General features: G+C 39.7%; 1 protein-coding gene across 2 annotated transcripts in view; it reads right to left on the bottom strand.

The window, feature by feature from the left end:
- Positions 1-20,971, bottom strand: part of LOC122773237 (cGMP-dependent 3',5'-cyclic phosphodiesterase) — a 143,903-nt gene that overhangs the window by 22,582 nt on the left and 100,350 nt on the right. For both annotated transcript variants that reach the window (XM_044031748.1, XM_044031749.1), the window contains exons 3-5: positions 3,479-3,568; positions 3,119-3,207; positions 504-613 (exon numbers count right to left, since the gene is read on the bottom strand). In XM_044031748.1, the coding sequence (XP_043887683.1) occupies positions 504-613; positions 3,119-3,207; positions 3,479-3,568 (289 nt within the window). The remainder of the gene's footprint in view (positions 1-503; positions 614-3,118; positions 3,208-3,478; positions 3,569-20,971) is intronic.

Here is a 20,971-nt window from a genome sequence, read left to right as displayed (position 1 = left end):
AAATGTTAATTTCAACAGGAATATAACATCTATTCATTCTCCTCCATTTCGGGTCTTAGAGGGTTTTTTTTTTCTTCTCATAGATTTATCATATTTCAAGGCTTTTTTGTTGCCCACACAGCTCCAATAACTCATCCACCGCAATCATCATCTCTTGTTCACTACTGTGTTTTATAACCCTTTTCGTTCGTTTTCCTCCTTCCAGGTTCTCACATCTCTCTGAACACACACACACACAAACCTAATCACCCACACTGAAACTCACCCACGCCTAATCCTAGTCCTGACCCTAACTTTAACCTTACCCTGACCTCAGCCTAACTTTAAAACATGTCTTCACCATAAATTGTAGTCATTTACGTTACAGGGACTTAATTTTTGTCGCCAGAAGGAAGACAAGTCCACGTAGTGTGACTGTGTAAACAGATTTAAGTCCCCACAACAGCCCTACACTTACACACATACAGTGAAAAGCACGCACGCACACACACACACACACACACCTCGTTTGTGTACTGCTAACGGTGCCGCAAGGCAGATTCTGTATTTCTCTGGCAGCTCAGATGGAGGAAGGCCGGCACACTGACATCGCTTCAGCTGGTCTGCAATACTCCTAAAACAGACAGATACAGGTTGAGTTTGACGCAGGTTGTAAGGAAGACCATTAGCTACAGCACATTGGTCAGCAGGAGGAACAGAGTGAGACAGTCTGTCAGACACTGCGGAGACAAACAGGAAAAGGGTTTTGGACGACAACCTCGGCAAATGGAAAACAAATCACCATCATTACAAAAGCAGACACGGTGTGTTCATTGATACTAACAACACAAAAAAGAACGTATGAATGGCCCTATTATTCACCGTGACACTATATGAAATCAATACAGACGTTTGTGTGCATGTGTGTGTGCGAGTGTTGGCCAGGTGTGATGACAGCAAAGGTGTAAGTCCATGTTTTTGTTATATCTGATACAGGGTGAAGCATTCTTATGCTAAAATGTGACACATGGTTTGACTGCTGCCAGAGGCACACACACACACACACACATGCACAGAACACACGCAGCATGCTCGACTAAACGCGCACACAGTGAGACATGAATATGTAAATAAATAATAAAAACACACACACACAACAGTGTCTGTGTTGTGCTTTGATTTACAGAACTTATTTCACGTCACTGAGGAAATGTTGACCATTTTCTCTGTAGTTTTGCAGATGGCAGAGCTTTTTTGGTCCATACGCTTGCGTGCTGTTACATTTAAAAGTACACAACTTAACTCTGCATGCACAATTAAGTGTGTTGCTAGAACAAAACACTGTGTGTAAAACATTAGCGTAGGGGCTGCACATGTCTGTGCTCAGTTATCATACACTTTGTAGCAGTGGACTGGGTATTAGCATGTTGTGTTTTAACTTAATGAATAAGTGATTGCAGCTGTATTAAAGTGTGTCAGGCCACTTGGTCAATAATAAATGTTTTTTGTGTAATTATAATACATTTTTTAAAAGTGCACAATCATATGAATGTACAGTATGAAGTGTAGTCGTTTATATCAGCAGGTGGGTGACCTCTACACAGCCCTGCATTTTGTACCACCATGTTTGTTGAATGGTGTTGCTATATGAAGGTTACAGGTTCCCCAACACATTTGGAAGAGACGGGTGAGGGACATTCAGCTGCAACATGCCGCTTCACCACTAAATGTTGCACAATGTTACACACAAAAAATCTGGCAAACATTCTGATAAGCTGACAGTGAAAATGCCGAGGTTCATCTGAAGCACATCATTTAAAACTGCAAACTCAACGTGGTTGGAAGAACTATCATACATAATGCAAAAAACACATCATCCGTCGTCTTAATCTGCCAATAATCTGATAAAACAATTAAAAGGCAAGCATAAAGGAAATCGAACAGTTGTGCAACCGCGTTGCGTTTCTCTGTGTTGTTGAACTTGGGCTGAGTGTCAGCCTATGGCTTGTTAGGCATAGACATTTCTGTGATTTTGCCCAAACAAGTAGTCTAGAGGACAAACAATCATAAAAATGTCTTGGCTGAACATGTTTGTGCATTATTGACATGGCCTTCTGCTGCTCACACGGGCTCAATGTGTATATGTGTGTGTTTGTATTTGACTCTGCATGTTTGCCCAGGTCTTGATAACAATCTTATATAAGCAGGTGAACTGGAGGAGAAAGTAACATAGTGCCCTATAGCTCTTTTAATATCCCCACTACTGCAAGCCTTGATGTGTGTGTGTGTGTACGCTTGTGATCTGTGTCTTGTGTCCTTGCACAAGACACAAGACACATGCGTGTTTGTTTGGGCAAAGGCGCGCTTGTGCGTAGAGATCACATGTTTGTGTGGCACTGAGGTGATGGAAAAAAGGGATGTTGTCTGACAAGCAGACAGTTTCATCAATAATGAAGTGTCGGTTATCGTCTGCTCCTGGGCAGCCAGTGCAGTAGAACACGGGGTTGTAGAGCTACAGAGTGCACTTAAGAGAGAAGAGGATCGCCATGTCTCACTGAGGGACCCCGAGCACTGTCACCTCCACAATTAGCCCTACAATGCTTCCATGAGGAGAGGGATTGAGGCCAGAGAGCAAGAGAGGCACTGGGGCTGTAGGGAGAGTAGAAATACCAAAACATAGTGCTTTATTAGTCTTTGGGGAGAGAGCAGGCTGAGGGGAAAAAAAAGGACAAAGAAAGGAAGTGAGGTGGGAAGGTGGAATAGCAGATGACAACACAGGGAAAGAACTTGTCACGTGCATGGGGGGGTTAAAAGAAAATGGGAGGATTAGAGGAGGACCACACAAAGGGGGTCTACACTGTTGCCTAATGATGACATCTCACTCTGTGACATTTCTGCCTCTGAATTTCTGGTATAAATTTGGGCTAAGCAGCTCATAATCATTCAGGTGACACCTGCTTTTCACACAGAGAGAAAAGAGCCAAGTCTGCTTCCCCCTCCTCATCTCACCCTTGCTCTTTTGCCTCTCGGGGTATTGCCGCCCGCAGCAGTGTTGTAGCAAATCAGCGCACTGCGGTGATCCAGCGAGACAGACATCTGCTGCTTACCGCATGGAGATGCACACACAAACAGCACACACCTGATCTTTCCCTCCTGTGGCAGTTCGTGCAGTGGGTCGTCACAACGCAGCCTCGAGTCTCCCTCCAGCATGTAGACACATACACACTCCTAGAATAAAACACACATACACACACACACACACACACACACATTTATGTGCACATTCATTTGTGATATTAATCAGATTATAGTTAATTTAATGAGTGATTAGCCTCATCTGTTTACAACAAGGCTTGAGTGCTTGTTCCTCGTCTTATGTCAAGAAAGAGGCATTAAGCTCTGCTGCACTAAGAAGTGACACAAGGCTTATTTATGTGAGGTAATAAGTCGAGAAAATCTCAATTATGTCCAACTATTTGTGGAAAACTGATTCAAATACCGTGCTGGATAGCAGCTCCTGTATGCTGTCTCGAAGGGCCACTCGCAGCGAGCGAGCGTCAACAACCGCCGCCAGCCGCAGCAAAGCATCCTGGGGAGGGAAACAAACACAGGCCCTGATGTCTGTTTGGTTGTTTATTGATGATCTCAATGTGCGGCTCCAAAAACCTGAAGTCCTGCTGATTATTTTCTTTTCCTCTTTGTTTTTGTGTTTAGTGGGTATAAGGTTTGTGTTGCAAGTCTATCCTAGATATTTGGCTTGGCGGGCGACAAAGGTCTCTGAAACAATATTTGGACTGTGTCATACGGTAATCACACAGCAAGCTGGGTCTGTTGGAGATACAAGTGAAGCACTGGAAAATGAACTGCACTCAGACACTGTCAGGGATTATTGGAGTTAGTATTGCTCTTTGTTTCATCTCTATACTCTATACTCATTTGCACTGTTTGGTGAGCAAGAAGAAGCAGATTACTGACGTCAGCATGTAGGTTCTACTGGGGTCACATAAATTAAATTATTATTAAACAGTTTCTTCAAGGATGTTTCCACTGACGATTGGATAGCACCATTTGACCTAGAGAGAAGCAGATGTGGTAAAAATATATGGTGTTATCTTAATGAGCAGTCTGCCAGTGATCAGTCTTATCAAGTTAAGAAAAACACTTCCTTTTATCTGTGTTGACTTTCATAAATCATCTTTTCACAAGCATGAAGGAAGTGACCCTTCTTCGGAATAAAGTGAGTTTGTTGTCTAACCATATCTAAAGGAAAAAGTTTAAACCTTTTCTTTAAGATAAGGGAAATAGCCTGCCATCACAGAGATCGGTGAGGCATGATGGAACGATAGTGATAAGGTTGTGAAAAGTTGCAGAAACTATAAAAGGAGGAGTCCAGCTGCAACCAGAGGGCAAACCTGCCAAACTGTCAGTTTTGGAAGAAAGAAAATTGCTAAGTTCATTTCTGCTGTTGGAAATTTGTAAAAGGTGGGGCGTTACATCAGATGCAGTTTGAACCGCTGACGAACACTGTGTTTGGAAGCAGTTTAGAGAGATGGAGGAACAGGAAAAACTGTTGATCTGAGATATGTTTTAAGGTCATACAAGATCGAGTTAGTGCCTCGAGGTTTCTCGTCTTCCACGTTAAAAATATACAACAAGAAGGCATTCGGAGCTGCAGCGTCTCACTGCCACAACTTTACAAGTGCTCGAAGCATCCCATGTGAATGCTGTAAAATCATACCAGAATATTTCCACTGTGTGCAGTCTATTTAAATCCAGACCAGATTCAGTTATCACCATTGCATTCTGATTACGTAAAACCACAGATTGAAGAGGCATCTCAGCGGGAGTTTAAAAATCTGATCAAAGCAAAGGAAAACACTAGAAGAGGTTTAAGATTCTGCAGCTTATAAAATATAAACTGGATAGAAGATGACGATGTTTGAAAAATTGTCTGTGACATCCAGATCATCTTCTTACTGTTGTTCCAACAAAGCTGCTAGTTACTCAGCGGAGCCGGAAGGAAGATCATTTTGTTCTTTCCCTAAGAATCTAATACCATAAGGGTCTGCATGCTGAGCCTGCTGGGTGTGGGGGTTCATTGTTCCACGGAGGGTGTCCCATCTGCCACCCTCTCTTCCGTTTGTCTTGCCGTCAACTTTTTGTTGTCTCCCCACTCCTTTATGTTCAGTTCAGTCAAGAGAAGAAAGCAAAATGGGGAAGGAGGATGGTGGGGAGGTGTGTGGGGTCAAGGAGTGAAGGAGGAGAGGAGTGGAAAAGGGAAGAGACGGAGAAAGAGTGAAGCGCTGTCATGCCTGAGCACTCAGTGTTGGTTATTACATATGATTAGATGTGATTAAATGAGATTAAGTTTGATCACTCAATCAGTCTGCCAGAGTGATGTTGTAATGAAGCTGGAGCTCTGCCAGTGTGTGTGTGTGTGTAAGAGAGAGAAATGATCATAGATCTTGAAATGCTTGTACAAATCCAAATAAATAATATTTGATAGAAAGTGAATGTGAATAACAGACTCCTTCCTTTCCCGAATTTATCAAGGATATAGTTGATATATTCAAAGCCTGCTGTCCTTTTCCTTGTGCACGTGCATTACCACCAATAAGATGTATGCCATTGTAAATGTCAAACGCTCTCTTGTGACCTTTCACAATCATTTATTCTCAAACCAGCTGACATATTAATTCTCTGATTTCACAAATGCATGCACACATGCAACCATGTACACACGCATGGACTGAACAGCTCCTGAAAGTTTCAGTGAAAAGAGTGCATGATTTTCTGATTTTTTTTGACTGAAAGCCTAAACCCCACTTAATGAAATTGCATTTTAATGTGATTGAATGGATTTTTTTTTAACAGTATTAGCTTGAATTTCTCTTCAACAGCCGCCAGATTAAAACTCCAATGTCTCTCTGTTTCCAGGACGACAAATAAACAATGTATTTTATCCACAGGGTTTTAAACTGAACCTCACCAGGGAGACGTAATCCTTCAAATGTTCCCAAAGCATGACAGTGAGTCTCAAAATTTTGAATGAAAACAGTGACATGATTTCATCACTCTAGCAGTTTGTTTCCCTCTTAGATCTGAATTGATTTGAAAATGCCGTCACAGAGACACATGTTTTTAATATTATGGGATACATCCTCACTGATCACAGAAACGCTACAATCACAACATCAAGACAGGGCAACATGAAGGTCCATTAAGATAATTGTACTCTCATTAGTTTGTTATTTAATTATTTTTGATTTCATTCATTACTGTCATTCACAATATGTTACACTAATGCACTCAATATTCTATTGTCCTACTTAAAATGTTACATTTCAGTTAATGTCACACGAGTTGATGCTTAGTGATTTTAAGGCCTGTTTTTCTTTCAAACTTCCCTTCAAAGCCCTTCAAATTAAATTAAAATACATTTCATCTTGATCTCCAGGTTTTTCTAGCCCGCATCATCACTAAATGTAAAGAATAAAGGTTTGTTTAAATTGTTTCAAATAAAAATCCTTTGTTATTTACATGTATAAACTAGGATCTTGCTTTATAGAATCCACCATCTCGCGTCATCATATCTCTACAGCATCCTTAATGGACGTGCACTTTGTGTTTGGAAGTGGAAGCTTAATATTCAGATGAAGAAGAAAGGTTTCATGTGTACAAACCTGATGCATAAACCAACAAATAAGAAGGACAGAAAGGCACAGAAAGAGTGGGAGAATAGAGAGAGTGCTTTCATCCTTTATGGTATGCAAAGGCCACCGTAGTTTGCAGCCCAGTGAATGTATGAGTCACTTGTTCTGATACACTGGCCCTTATAGACGGCATATATACGAACAAAGAGGACACAAACCACATCCAGTATATGTGTAGTATCCTCATTTTACGTTCTCGTGTGATTGGTTTGTACATCCTGCAAGTTAGGAAAAGCTCACATACAGCATGATATGTAAATTAAGAAGATAAAATATTGAACACCAAAATGCTGAAGGTAAAAAACAGCAAAACAGCAAAAAAAAAAAATCACCCTCCACCTTTTCCCTGAACTACAGCTGTCATAAATCAGAGTTAAGAGAGAGAAGAGTAGACGTGGAGCACAAATCCACTGAGCTCACTGAGAAGTTTAATTAAGTCTACATGGACAGAGCTGTGGCTGGCAGGATGAAGCCAAACCATCTCTGTTCAATGTCGAGATCATTTTCTACTAAACTAGGCCAGATAATATATGTACATCTTTTCAGGTTTAGGTTTATTATAGCCTGCTTTGGCCTTGTTCTATTGTATAACAAATACAGTGTTCCTGTTACCAGTGAATACACATTTTTATATGATGAAATACTTCAGCATGATTAAAAAAAATATATATATATATTTATCACATCTACTAGACCCAGCTGTGCTTTACTCAACTCTTGCGCTCACTGTGTCTTTGTCGTCTAATGGTGAAAGCGTAATTGCATAAATAGTTATAGAGTAGTATTTGTTGATGCAGGGTCTCGTCTCTGAGGGGCTCTTCATATGAATATAGAAGCAGCAGCAGCAGTGTCAGTTTCAGCAGGAGGCAGATTTGAGCCCCTGTGGAGCACAGTAGTGAGACGTAGATTATGCGTGATGTAAAAAGCAGGAAAAATTGTACTGAAAATGAGAAAATAAAATGAGGAGGAGGTTGTGTAGTGAGACAGCAGCACAAACCCATATGAGGAGAATGGGGCCTTGATTTTGGCCTTGCTATCATCATCACAGGCAATTTGACTTCCTGCTGTTTTTATTTTTTTGATTTTTGATTTAAAAAAAATAAAAAATAAAAAAACTCAAACTAAAATTCTTCATTTTCAAGGATTGCAGACAATCGTTGATTTGAGCATCATGACCATGGAACTGAAATGAAGGAGGAAGACAAGCAACTGAAAAATTACAATAATTGAAAAATATATTGGATCCAAGTTGTCATGGAGATGCAGCCATAAGCCAAAAGAAACATTTCAGTCTTACTTAAGGAAAATGATTCCCTGTTTTCATTTCTGCTCCCATTTGTGGATCATTGGAGATCAGCTGTAATATGACATTTTTGGTTGATGGACCAAAATGACTGGTGATTATTTAGATCAGACATTGATCAGTGACATGCATGAACTGTTAGTCCTCCAATGACTATCAGAATAAAGTCCCACACCACAGTTTCTTTCTAAACTGTTACCGTCATTACAGTTAATTTCCTTCTACTGAGCCTTGTCCTCCACCGTCAATAAATATCAGCCACTTTGCCACGTGAAAAAGAATTATTTTCAAATATGCATAAGCACGTTTGGTACAGTGCACGTAATGGGAGGATGACCGTGGTTGGATACCAATCAGATCTTGATATGGACACTGGAGACGCATGTTAATACCAGGTAGTAAAAGGCATGTGGTGAAGTGATATCTGACCACTATCTGATCACAGACACGTTCTAATACCAGGTGCAAAGGGGGCTTAAGAGCTGTTGCTCTGTCGCCTTTCAATTTCAATTCAATTCAAATGGATTGGAAACATACACTGCAAAAGCAAGTGTAAAAAAAATAATAAATAAAACTAAACTGTGTGTTGAAATATTAGAAAGACGCATAGTGACAAAGCGAAAACAAGATAGGTATATAAATAATGGCAATAGAATAATATATATGTATGTAGATATATATACACACATATATATATATAATGCTATCAGAATAAAAATATTGCTGTTTTATTATTAAGTCATAGGAAAAAACTGAGTCATGAGCAAGACGTCTGACACAAGAATCAAGCCAAGCCACTTAACAGTTTCGTACACTCGCCCCACGTTTAGAAGGTGCTATGGAAAATCATACCAAACCGTGCAGAGTCGAACCACGCCGGGACTGTGTAGTGTCAGCTTTCACTACCAGACCACACCCGCTTTTGGCATTTTTCAAATTAGGCTTTGGGCAGAGTTAACTGCAGAAGAGGAGGTTTAGTTACAGTTATTTTATATCTATTTGTATCTGTTTCCAGAATGAATGTTAAATGACTTAGTGTTTGATTGCACTCATAGACATACCGCCAGTAGCTCATTAACTTGAGTATCAGATATTAGATTAGCCAGCAAGCTGAATACTATTTTTTCTTTTAATTGGCCTAGTATAGCTAAAGACTCAGCCAGGGTGGATTAGTTTAAGGAGCTAATAGGAGCCTTTAGGCTAACTCCCATATCTGCTGTATTGTTCACAGACTTGTCTAATGCCATGAATCAAGTCAATCTGCATTTCAAGAGGTTCGACCTTGGTCTCACAGCCCAAAGAGGGTGAAGGTTAATAGCATACCACTTGCAGATGATATAAAGCATCCTCTGTCATGCTTATAGATTTTTATGCAAAACCAACCATTTGCATGCTCTGGCAAACCCTTCAGTGCTTTTCAGCAAATCACTAGCACTAGCTCGCTCACTGCTTTACGTGCTGTAGTGAATGTGGAGACATCCACAGGGACACACTGTTGACTCTCTGCCATTTGACTAAAGTGAATTACTGGTGATGATTGATTTTTACCAGTCATCTGTCAGAGAGATGAGAGTGGAGACAAACCAAATGTGTTGTGTCCTTTTGAGAAAGAGAAAGAGAAAGGGAGAGGCATGGACAAACACACACACACGCGCACACGTGCAGTGTGATCAGAGGGAGTCTGGTAACGTTGCAGTGGGTCCTGGCTGTTATTCCAACAGAGCTGGGTCTCCAGTAGCATCACTAACAAACTGGAGACACATGCACTGTAGAATACAGCCAAGCCATGAGGTCTGTCCCCGCCGAGTGTACACACAGACACACACAGACACACATAAACACGTACAGCTATATTTCCTGACATGAATTATGAATCAAAGATAGCTAAATTGAAATGAAAGGATGGAATCATTGACATTATTTCTGAAAATCAATGGAGACAAATTTAGCGGGGTTGACATCTTCGATTTTCTCAAACACAATTAAATAACTGGTGGTATAAAACAATAAAGTGCTGCTGCCATGGTGATGATATAGTTGACCTACAGTATTACTGCGTGGAGAACAGAGGTAACAGGTGTTTCACGCTGCTGCTGCTGCTTAATTAACCTACCGGTGTGTGTTTGTGCACTTTTATATGTTACCGTCAGGACCAAGACAGACTGGTTACATTTAGGGCTAAGATTTGAATAAAAGTTAGGAAACAAGAGATATAGTTTCTATATGTTTGTATGTGAGCAAATTCATTCATCCGTTTACATCTAACCTGTCCTTTGTGGCGACTTCTTCGATACGGAATATGAATAATTCATGTCACCTTTTGGTGGAGTTATTTAGATGTCATGTGTTAATGAAAGCCTGTGGCTCATATGAGCTAATCTATAAGAAATCCACCAGGATTGATTTGGATCAGACGCTGTAAAATCTAACAGTAATGAACATTATCCATTTCTACTCTCAGTAAGTCTACGGCAGTTTTATTTATTTATTTATTCATCTCCAGAGACAACAGCCGGCAGCTGTTCTCATCAATACTCCATTTTAATTAAAGAAGAAAATGAATGAAAGAATAGAAGAAGAAAAAAATCCACACCAGCAGATCTATAATCTGATCAGAGTGTTCTCTCTGAAAGCTGTCTTATTATTGAATCCCTAATTAAATCAAATTACACGTTTGCCTCTTTATCTTTTTAGCATTTTTATAATGTATGATAACACATAGAAATACACATTGCGTTGTGCAATTATTCCTCAGTTTACATGTTTCTATTGGTACTGTATTGGAGTGAAACCTATAGCCGCAAAACATGAAAAAATATGTGAATTACACTACATGAGGTTTTTTAGTGAGGCTATCAGTGTTAATGTGTTTTTTGCAATGAGATTAAGGGCCAAACATCTTGCTTTTTTTTATTCACCTTAATCATGTGTAGGTATTTTGTCCCTTTGAAGCACCCTTACTTGCTGCCGCAGCCGAGTACATCGGACTGCAGCTACTTTGTGTTACTGCCTCAGTCAGGGAGAAGAAAGATGACAATACACTTGAATGGCATTTACTTTAAAATACTCAGTCCACAAATGTTGTCAAGTTTGACTATATAACCAGCTAAGCAAACACGTGCATAACAACTCAATTTTCTATTGTAATGTGTACAGTTTGTGCATTCACAAAGCTTGAAATCAACTTCATCAAGTATCTTTCTTTGCATTAATTAGATTTCCAATCAAGGTACACTTTACTTTTTGCTTTAAATTGTTAATACGGTTATGAATTGCAAAATAATGTGTGAGTAAAATGCCATTATATCATATGTGCTAGACAACTGCTGAGAGGCAAGCAACAGATTAATCGCAGCTTCGTCAGCATAATTAACGGTGAGATTATTTATTATTTAATTCCTCAAACAAAGCAAATGCAAAGACACAGCGCAAAACATTGCTTCAATAACACAGATGATAGTACATGACAGGATTACATGATCACACAGACTTTAAGGTGACACCTGAATGTTTTTTACTGTTATTATCCACTCCTCACATACTGTTAAGTAAGAATATTTTAGCTTTTTTTATAGTTGACATTTTGTGTAATATCCCAGCCTTAGACCAGCATTTGCTCCTGTCACAGAGTGGGCAGTGATGCAGTAAAATGCTAAGCACCTTGTCTAATTTAAATGTCTCTGATTGCCATCAGTTCTCACCGATAGGTCGGCCTCCTTTCAAATGTCAATGACTGCCAATCAGGGCTGTCTAAATATCATGGCCGCTCAAAAACGACCATTATGAAAAAACAACAACACATGTGCTGTGTATGATAGAGACAATAGCACCAGAGCTAACTTGTGCCTCTCTTTCCTGCAGCACTGCAGTGGAGAGCTATTCAAAGCGGTGGGCAGGAGAACGGGGAGGCTGATGGAAGAGCACCTGAGGAAAAAGATTACTTCTTTTTTTTCCATTCACACAATCTCTGACAGGGAGGCCATAATAATGGTCTCCATTCCTTATCCTCACTCTCCTTCTCATTTGTTATCAACTTGTTGCTCATCTGTGGCAGATTCACAATTTTTATCTTTGATGCCCTGTTCCCTAATGTTTTACATCGTCTCCCCCACTCCCCTTCTCTTTGTCACCTGTCCATTCCCCTGTTTGTCCCTTCATCTCATGATGTCAGTCTTTCATTCTTTCTTTGTTGCCGTTGCAGGTGTTTGACAGTTACACTGTCGTCATATGGCTGTTGTTCTATTTTAATCTGACTCTTCTGTTCAGGAACAAACACCCACATGCTCTCACCAGCCTCCTGGCTCCATTTCACTCTCTATACACTCTGTGTTTCTCTTCTACTGTTCCTACCATGCTATCTATCTATCTATCTATCTATCTATTAGAGCTGCAACTAACGACTATTTACATAATCGCTGAATGTGTCGATTATTTTCACGATTAATCGAGTAATCGAGTGGTCCATAAAATAATAGAAAACGTTAAAAAATGTTGATCAGTGTTTGTCAAACCTGGAAAAGATGATGTCCTCATGTCTTGCTTTGTCCACAAACCAAAGTTATTAACTTTTAATGATTTATTTCTTATATGGAGCAAATAAATTAAGAAAATATTCACAGTAAAGGAGCTAAAACAATCAGAAATCTTGTTTTAATCATGAGAAAATCTTCAAACCGATCTATCTATCTATCTATCTATCTATCTATCTATCTATCTATCTATCTATCTATCTTCAGTTGGATAATATGAAAAAAATTAACTTGCTTACACAACTGTTGCTGCCAAGGAAACTGCAGGCGTAGTAGACAACGAAATCGCCATGGATACAATTATCACAGTTGCCATGTGGTTCACAATGAGTCACTTGCTAATGTCACAAAGCACACCACTGTGACTCTCAAGGCATTTTGCCTTCCAAACCCTGGCTCCACTGGCAGATGTGTGTTTTCTCCTGCTTGCATAAGTCAGATCCACCCAGTGACCAATCACTGGAATCACCCGTGTTTGAAAATAGGAGCAAAAAAAAAATAAGTCAGAGTCGCGCTCTGTATCCGTGTTATGTAACATCACTCGCAGGGAGATTCAGGGCTTCAAAGCCACTAGAAGCCACCCATGGCATTCATCTGGCAACAAGTTAAAGAGTCTCTTCTGAGTCGGCATTTAAATGTGAAATGGGGGTGATTAGATAGATTACTTTGAAATAACAGACCTTGTGTAAACTGTGTAAAACAAATTTCAAGTGGTACAACATAAAAACCCTGATAGAAGAATCCCCATGCTGTTAAGATATGACCACATAACCCGAGAGTCACAAAGCCGACACAATATACTATACGATTAATACATCTGAAAGTCAGCCAATGTACTTCATAGAGGCTGGAATAAGTATGTTCCTATTAACCTTGCAGCAATAACCAAATAAAATGACTGTTCTCTGTGCCACAGCGAAACTTGGAAAGGAGTCAATCTCATCTGACTTTAATGGAACTAAGCAGCTTTATATTAACACTGTCAGATTTTAATGTAGGCTGCTTTTTTTCATTTCATATTTCTTTTGCATAAAATGTTCTGCAATTACTCATTCAAAGCCAAATCTGCACAACCCCTCCCAATTGGCTGCCAGGAGATTAGTGATGCAAGTGCAAATGCTATCTCCCTCTATGCTTCTCTTTTACTCTGTTAATTGTCAACACAGAGGACACAGAGTTTTTTTTTTAATTAGAAACAGGAAGTCAGGAATGTCTACACACATGCGGAGAGAAGTATTCCTCGTGCTCTCGTGTTCTAACACAACTCCAGCCGTCAGTTTAACGTGTCACTGTCTCGGTTTTGTGCACACACGAGATGTGAGATCCCACTTCAAAGAGATCACACCTGTGGCCGCCAGCGCACATGCACGTGGCACATTAAAAATGAAAATGTATTAAACACAATTACAAACACAATGCGATTAGTTTACCCCCCACACAGATGGAAATATGCACAGGTGCAAGCTCGCAAATAGGATTTTTGTGACTGAATAACAGCAACATGAAATCAGACACCAACAACACAATACACACTTTTCACAAACACATACGCATTGTCCAAGGCGAGGGGTTTCATATGATTGATTTCCATGTTTTGTTGTACCATCTTGTAAACCTAACGAGATTTAGAGGCCAAGTGTGTGTGTGTGTTACGGTGTTATGCCATTGTTTGGGGCTAGAATAAATTTCCTGTTAAAAATTCCAGGATGGACGCCCCACTGGGAGTTTCCCTGTTTATCTGCTTAGTAACACACACACACACACACACACACATCTCCTGACGTTACCTCTGTCTCCTTGACATTTTGCTCACCTCGCCTGCTTCTCAGTCTTTTTCTTCTAAACGTCATGTCCCTCTCTACTCTATCATTTCCCCCTGCAACAACCTGAGGTCACCCTGAGAACTGTGCATGCAGGAATCTGTGTCAGAGACTCCAGGAGTGGGTGCTAAGTGTGGCTGCGGGGGAAAAGTCAACACTTCTCTTACCAGCAGGTTGTACTCTGTAACACCTCAATAAAATAATGTATGCTCTGTAGTAGATAAGATAGATAAGATGGAAACTCATTAAGTCAGGTCTGATGGTACCATCAGGAAGTACAGTACATACTGTATATACAGTAGTTTGGTGTAGAGGTGGTTTACTTCATACTGTGCAGTTTATTTTTCTTTTGATTCCTACAGATTTTTCTGAAGGCTACATGCATAAAATATTGTATACATACAATTTCTTTATTTTATGTCCATTCTGCTTATCCGTTTCAGATTAAATGTGCTTAGTGATAGGTATACATGGACAGAATTAATAAGTATTAAAATAAACCCAAAGTGGTCAGCTGGTTTTGAATGCATCACCTTTAAGGCTATTTTCTGACCTTTGCTATATCAATCAACAGAATAATCAAAAGTGGAAATAATCAATAGCAGCAGTCTGTGGGGATTTCCTCATGGGGAATTGACCTGCATGGAGTCTATATTCTGAGGAAGTCCACACAGGCATATCTAATATGTTGGGTCTATGGCACCTGCTATAGTGCTGTTCTGTATGTAATATAATCCTAATTATTTCGTAATAATTTTCAGGCACAACACTCAAAGTTTTGCATTACTGTAAATACACAACGCTTTGTGCCATCAGAAAAATTCCAACGGTTTCTGAAAGCTGAGAAGTTAAAGCCAAAGAACGGTTATTATGGTATTTCAACTCGCACTGTTGCAGGAAGCCGGCGAATCAGTGTCTTTGTCACCAGACAGGAGAGAGAAAAAAACCTATACATGGATTCAATTTTTGGCCTGTTTTTGAACATTAAGACATTTTTATAACATGTCTTATACTGTTCAAACTTCAATTTTTTCTATTTTAAAATGCAGTAAATTGTTAATAACTGCCAGATATTGAAAGCTATTCTGGAAAAATGGGTAAAAGTACTTACTCACAAGATAATCTTCTGGCCCTTTTATGGTTAAAATAAGCATAAAAGTGGCGAGGACTATCATGCTGTATCATATATGAGCATAGTGTGTCTTTTCAAGTGCAACTCAACGACACTTTCTAACAGTTTGACAAAGAAAGTAAACTGACAAACACACTGAACCATAGTGTCTCATTATACAGCACTCCTGGCACTGACTCTGCTGACGTACACGCTGTGCTCCATGTAACACTCAGTGCATTGTTTCATTTGGCAAAGGGTATGAGTCAGGAAAAATAATTATAACCCAGATAGCATGAACATAATATGGAACAAGCCCAGAAACAGTAATTACAAGCTGGCGAGATGGTTGTATTAATTGGAGTGAGCTAATTTGTTGCCTCTCTTTGGTTCTTTGGTTAATGAAACCATGTCTGAATGTGTGTGAACATCTGAGAAGACCGTTGATTTAAAAAAAAACAAAAAACCTGACATCCAGTTGAATTCTTAAGGGGGGGGGCTTGTTATTTGTCTTTAAATAACTGATGACAAATGTTTACCCAGCACTGATTCCAATTTAAATAGTTCCCACACTCATCTGCGTGAGTCTGATTACTTTGGTGGCTCAGTGGCACTTGGACTATTCTGTGTTTGTTTGTTTGTTTGTTTGTTTGCGTCACAGTTAAAAGACAATCAGAGCAGGAGAAGTGGAAATGCTCAACTGCATGCAGGTGAGTATTTATTTGTCTGTCTGTGTTGCCACTCCGCTGCACTCAGCTCATGCCTTTATCTCATCATGTCAGGTTTTTGGTGATGACTTCTTCTCCCGCCCCAGTTACTCAACAATGACCTGGCTACAGCTGCCACTGCCAAGCTTTTGGTAAACACTTCCACATCCTCTCACCCATTTGCCCTTTTCCACCGACTCCCAGTGAAATACACATTAGTCTTCTTCCTCGGGTTGGAGGGTTGGTCCACTCTGACCTCACTGTGACCGAGTCTTGTGTCCTCACAGTGACCGATGGTTAAAGTTTTCCCAAGATAACCATCAGTGCAGCTCCACTACCTTAACAGCTACGAATGTCCTTTGGTAACACTTTGCAGTGCAATACGGTAACATGGTAATAGTCTGTTGATAACTTTGTCATACAAAGTAATAGTAACAGTAGTGCCTTATCTCTATATTAATCACCAAGTAATAGCTTGGTGATAACAAAATAAAATGCATGTGAAAGGATAAATTATTATTATTTATTTTGATTCACAAACATTTGTTGGTATTTTACTGATGGTAGCCTATAGTTATTCTAGGTATTTAGCTATTTATTACTTGGTATAATATAATGGTATTACTATAATAATATGCAATATTATCTATTTTATTATACACTACTTGTAATGTAAAGTGTTGCCTAATTTTCTTGTGTTTGTTTTTCAGGCTGCACCGAACCAGATTACATGTTTCATTGTGACATTACCATGTAAGACACGGCACAGATTACTGTATTTTACTGCGACTAAGGGACAAAAGGGTCTATTCATTACAGTATTAATGCAGTTATTATATATTATTTATGGAAACCCTACATGAGCCAGAGAGGGACCATATTAAATCCATCATTCACCAGCTGTTGTTTGGGGTCAAAAAGAGGAGCTGCTGCCAATAATAACACAAAAATGGTATTTGTATTATCAAACCTTTGTCCTTCACACTCCATTATGTTATTCATAGTATGTGTAGTTGCCAGCTCACATTACTACTGACAACAATGCTGCCAATCTATCATTTGTCTCGAAATGGTGACAAAGATGAGGACAGTGAGGAGAGGAGTGGCGGAGGTGAAGGTGGAGTTAGAAGATGGGATGGAGGTATGTGAGGAGGGAAGAGGATGGGACGCCGTGACCTATTTCTAATGAGGCTAACTGTGTGCTGACAATGGGGCACCAGCCATTCAATCAATACTTGCCCTGGAGGTCTGCATGCACACACAAACACGTGCACACACACAAATGGCATGAAGGTGTGAAGCTTCAGCATGAGGCTATAACTCTAGACTAAAGGATTCCTGCCAAAGACACGCAGACGCAGCAGAGTGGACGGGAAACATGATGTGGCAGAACAGAAATGACATGAAACACAAGGACACAAAGAAACAGACACAGTGTTGTGACCTCTGTGTGCCTGTTAAGCTGCAAATGAATTGCCCTTCCAGGGCTCAATTCAACTGTCTGAATCTAAAAACAACAACAAATAAGTCAAATTATAAATCTACATGGTATGAAAATGCTGCGGCAAAGTTTAGAAACAGTTCACGTGAACACGGTGTCGGAGTTACACCACTACCAGCTTGAGGAGAAATTGACTGTGGCTGAAAGAGGCTGTTGGGAAAGTAGATTGTTTCATCAGCAGGAAAATGTGCATTTGCTTTGTTACGTCCGTCATGCGGCTGGTTTACTTAGGGCAGAGAGAGACGGAGATGTCGACAAACTGTACTTAACTTAAAGTGTGTTCTGCTGACTAAATGGAAAAACGTAACATATTGAATTAAAATGAATTAAATGAAGCAGTCCAACGCGCGCACAGAAGTCCCAGTGAGGTCTACTTAGCTGATTGGACAAGTACTGATTGATGGTGCGTTTGGTGCTGAATGGCAGCTACTTCACAACCACACACACACACACTGAGAGCCACACATGCACGCACACACACACACACACACACACACACCCACCCACCCAGTGAAGTAGTAAAAACTAATATTAATATTTGTTGCATCTTACCTTAGGCTGTCTTATCAGGGACTTGCAGAAGTCTACTTTGAATTTCAATATAGCTGCATCTCCTATCTCCTGTGTGTGTGTGTGTGTGTGTGCATGACATTGTGTTAAATACAAGCTTAATTCAGAGAAGGCATCACAAATTATTCCATACTTTAATCACAGCTGAACACTGTGCGCTAACAGTGACAAAACACTCCTGCACACACATGATGTGTAGGATTCAAACTGTTTCGACCTGGTTAATGCTGGAGTGATGCATTTTGGTCCGAAGTATATACGAGGCTGCTGAAATGTCATTTTTCCATTTTTAACAAGAGGTGTTGAAGAAGGCTTGAGTTCTGCAGTTGGAAAACGAACATCGTCATGGGTTCAATTTAATATTTGATGACTTTCTAGGCCTAATTGACCATTTTTCACAACAACTGCTCTATTGTAGCCTTGGCCTCTCTTTATATCTTTGAATGTGTTTCCTTTGAGCGGGCACAGCTAAACACAGAGATTATAGTCAGACCATTAATTCTCTTCTATCACATGCTCTCGCTCTCACACACACACACACACACACACACACACACACACTCAAAGTCACCCATTCGGTGCCTTTTATGTTAGACTTGTTACACGTCACTAACCTGTGCAATCAGAATGTGTATGCACTTTCGGGTGATTGTGTGTTAATCGGGGGTTTAAACTACATATAGGACATGGTAAATTGAAAGTGTCTGATGAATGACTGCACAGCCAATTACACATTTGTGTCAAAGGTGTGTACTAAATGTGCATCCATGTGTGTGTCGGCGTGATACATTCGAAAAGGCCCTCGATACAAACGAGAAAGGTACGCAATGTAAACTCCCAAGAGAAAGCTGTGATCGCTCATAAAGAAGGAAATAAGACAGAAAACTGCAATACTGAAACACGGGCACTAAAATGCAGCGTGCACAAAACATTCTAGGATGAATTATGCAACTCTGGTGCCCTGACCCTAAATCTGAATTTTGGCCTCAACTGCGATCAATTCACCGATAAGACTGACTGAAATCAATAATGTGGATCCAGAAAAAAAGGGAGCAGAGTAAGAAAACAGATTGAAAGGTATGATGATGAGGTCACTGAGAGATGGCAGACCATGGGAGAGGGAAAGAGACGTAAAGAGGGAGTGTTCATTTAAATTAAAAAAGACAGATGAGCGAGGCCAAGGGATTGATGGAGACATGGGATGTCAACATAAGGCAGGTTCAGGTGGATCAGATTGAGGTTGACCAGCTCAGAGGAAAGAAAGCAAGAGGTGAATGAAAGAATGCAGTCGGCAGACGGAGAGATACTGATCGTTCATATGCTCAGTAATAACGTGAGATCTGTTTCTGGATATCTGGATATCTGGTAATCTCAGGGGTTTTTATGAATCCAGAAACCTACAGATTCATCATATACACACACACACACTGCTCAAGGTGACCCAGAATTTTTTTTTTTTCAGACAGAGCAGAGAAAAAGAGGTCAGGGGAAGGTTGACCGCTCCTTATCTGCATGACCTACTCTAACTGTAAACTGTTGGTAATCGGGTTGCATTATGGGTAACATAGGCACCAAGAAGAGGAATGCTCTGGTACTGTTGGAAAAAGGAGTGTACAAATTTGTGATTCTAAATAGTATATTGGACAGGAAAAGCTGAAATTTGAAGAGGTTGCAGTCGAAGTCACAGTTTGCTTTCACTTGAGATCACAGGAGGTAGCGTTAACAATGCGTCAGCCTTTCAAATCATAGTTACACCACAGATCTGATCGCACAGGTTCTGGTTTATCAGATAACATACAGCACAAAGTATTTAACTTCTGTTCATGAACAACCTCGTGTGAGAGCAAGAGTGTCTTCTGAGATAATAATGAGAGAGTGATTAATGACTCGGAGAATAATCAGGCAGTGACATATGGATGTAAAGGTCAGGGGACATATATTGAGGCGCTGCACTTTCCCTTTGAATGTTGAACTTGTATCCAGTAATACATAATAATGATTATAAGATATAGAATAAGGTGAACATCGTGTCAGTTCTGTGACAAAGGATGCATGAAAAGATTTAATGAGGCAGTTGTGTGGCAGCGATAAAAGCAGCTCTTTATCGAGATAAAGTACCATGTTTTACTCCAGCCACCACTGATTCATACTCATCTTACAGTAAAGTAGGACTTTGACGTGTGTGTATAATCTTGTAGGTGGTATATTTTCATATAACTAATAAGTATGCATTCACAGTATATACAATATTGATATTTTACTGGATCATGACAAAATTATCGTATTCATAGCTGGAATAATTTAGAATAAAATATCTAATAATGCATTTCCTGACATATACAATATATGTCAGGATTGCAATTCAATCTGCAAATGTTTTATCGATTAAGTTTATAGATTTAAAACAAGATGGAGCGTTACCACCGTGAGTCAACATCTGTCCTCTAATGTGAGGATGAGAAACTGAAAAGACTTTAATTGTTTCTAACAGTGAATTGCAAAAAAAATGGCAAAAAAAAACAATAGACCAATCAAAAACAGGATTAAACCTCATCCTTTGTAATTTAGCTGTTTGAAATTGCTATTATTAGGGTTGCGGATTAAAGCTGTTGGTTTCCAAACCAATTTTTATGTATTTGTTAAACTCATCTTCATGTCCATAGCCATGAATATATAAAGTTGTCTTAGGAAAAGATCTGTCTTTAGCCGTCGCAATTCTGAGGTAAAATGAGCAACCA

This window comes from Solea senegalensis, linkage group LG8 (assembly GCF_019176455.1).
Source record: "Solea senegalensis isolate Sse05_10M linkage group LG8, IFAPA_SoseM_1, whole genome shotgun sequence".
Classification (NCBI taxonomy): domain Eukaryota; kingdom Metazoa; phylum Chordata; class Actinopteri; order Pleuronectiformes; family Soleidae; genus Solea; species Solea senegalensis.
Note: the sequence above shows the minus strand (reverse complement) of the source record. Positions and strands in the feature narration are given on the sequence as shown.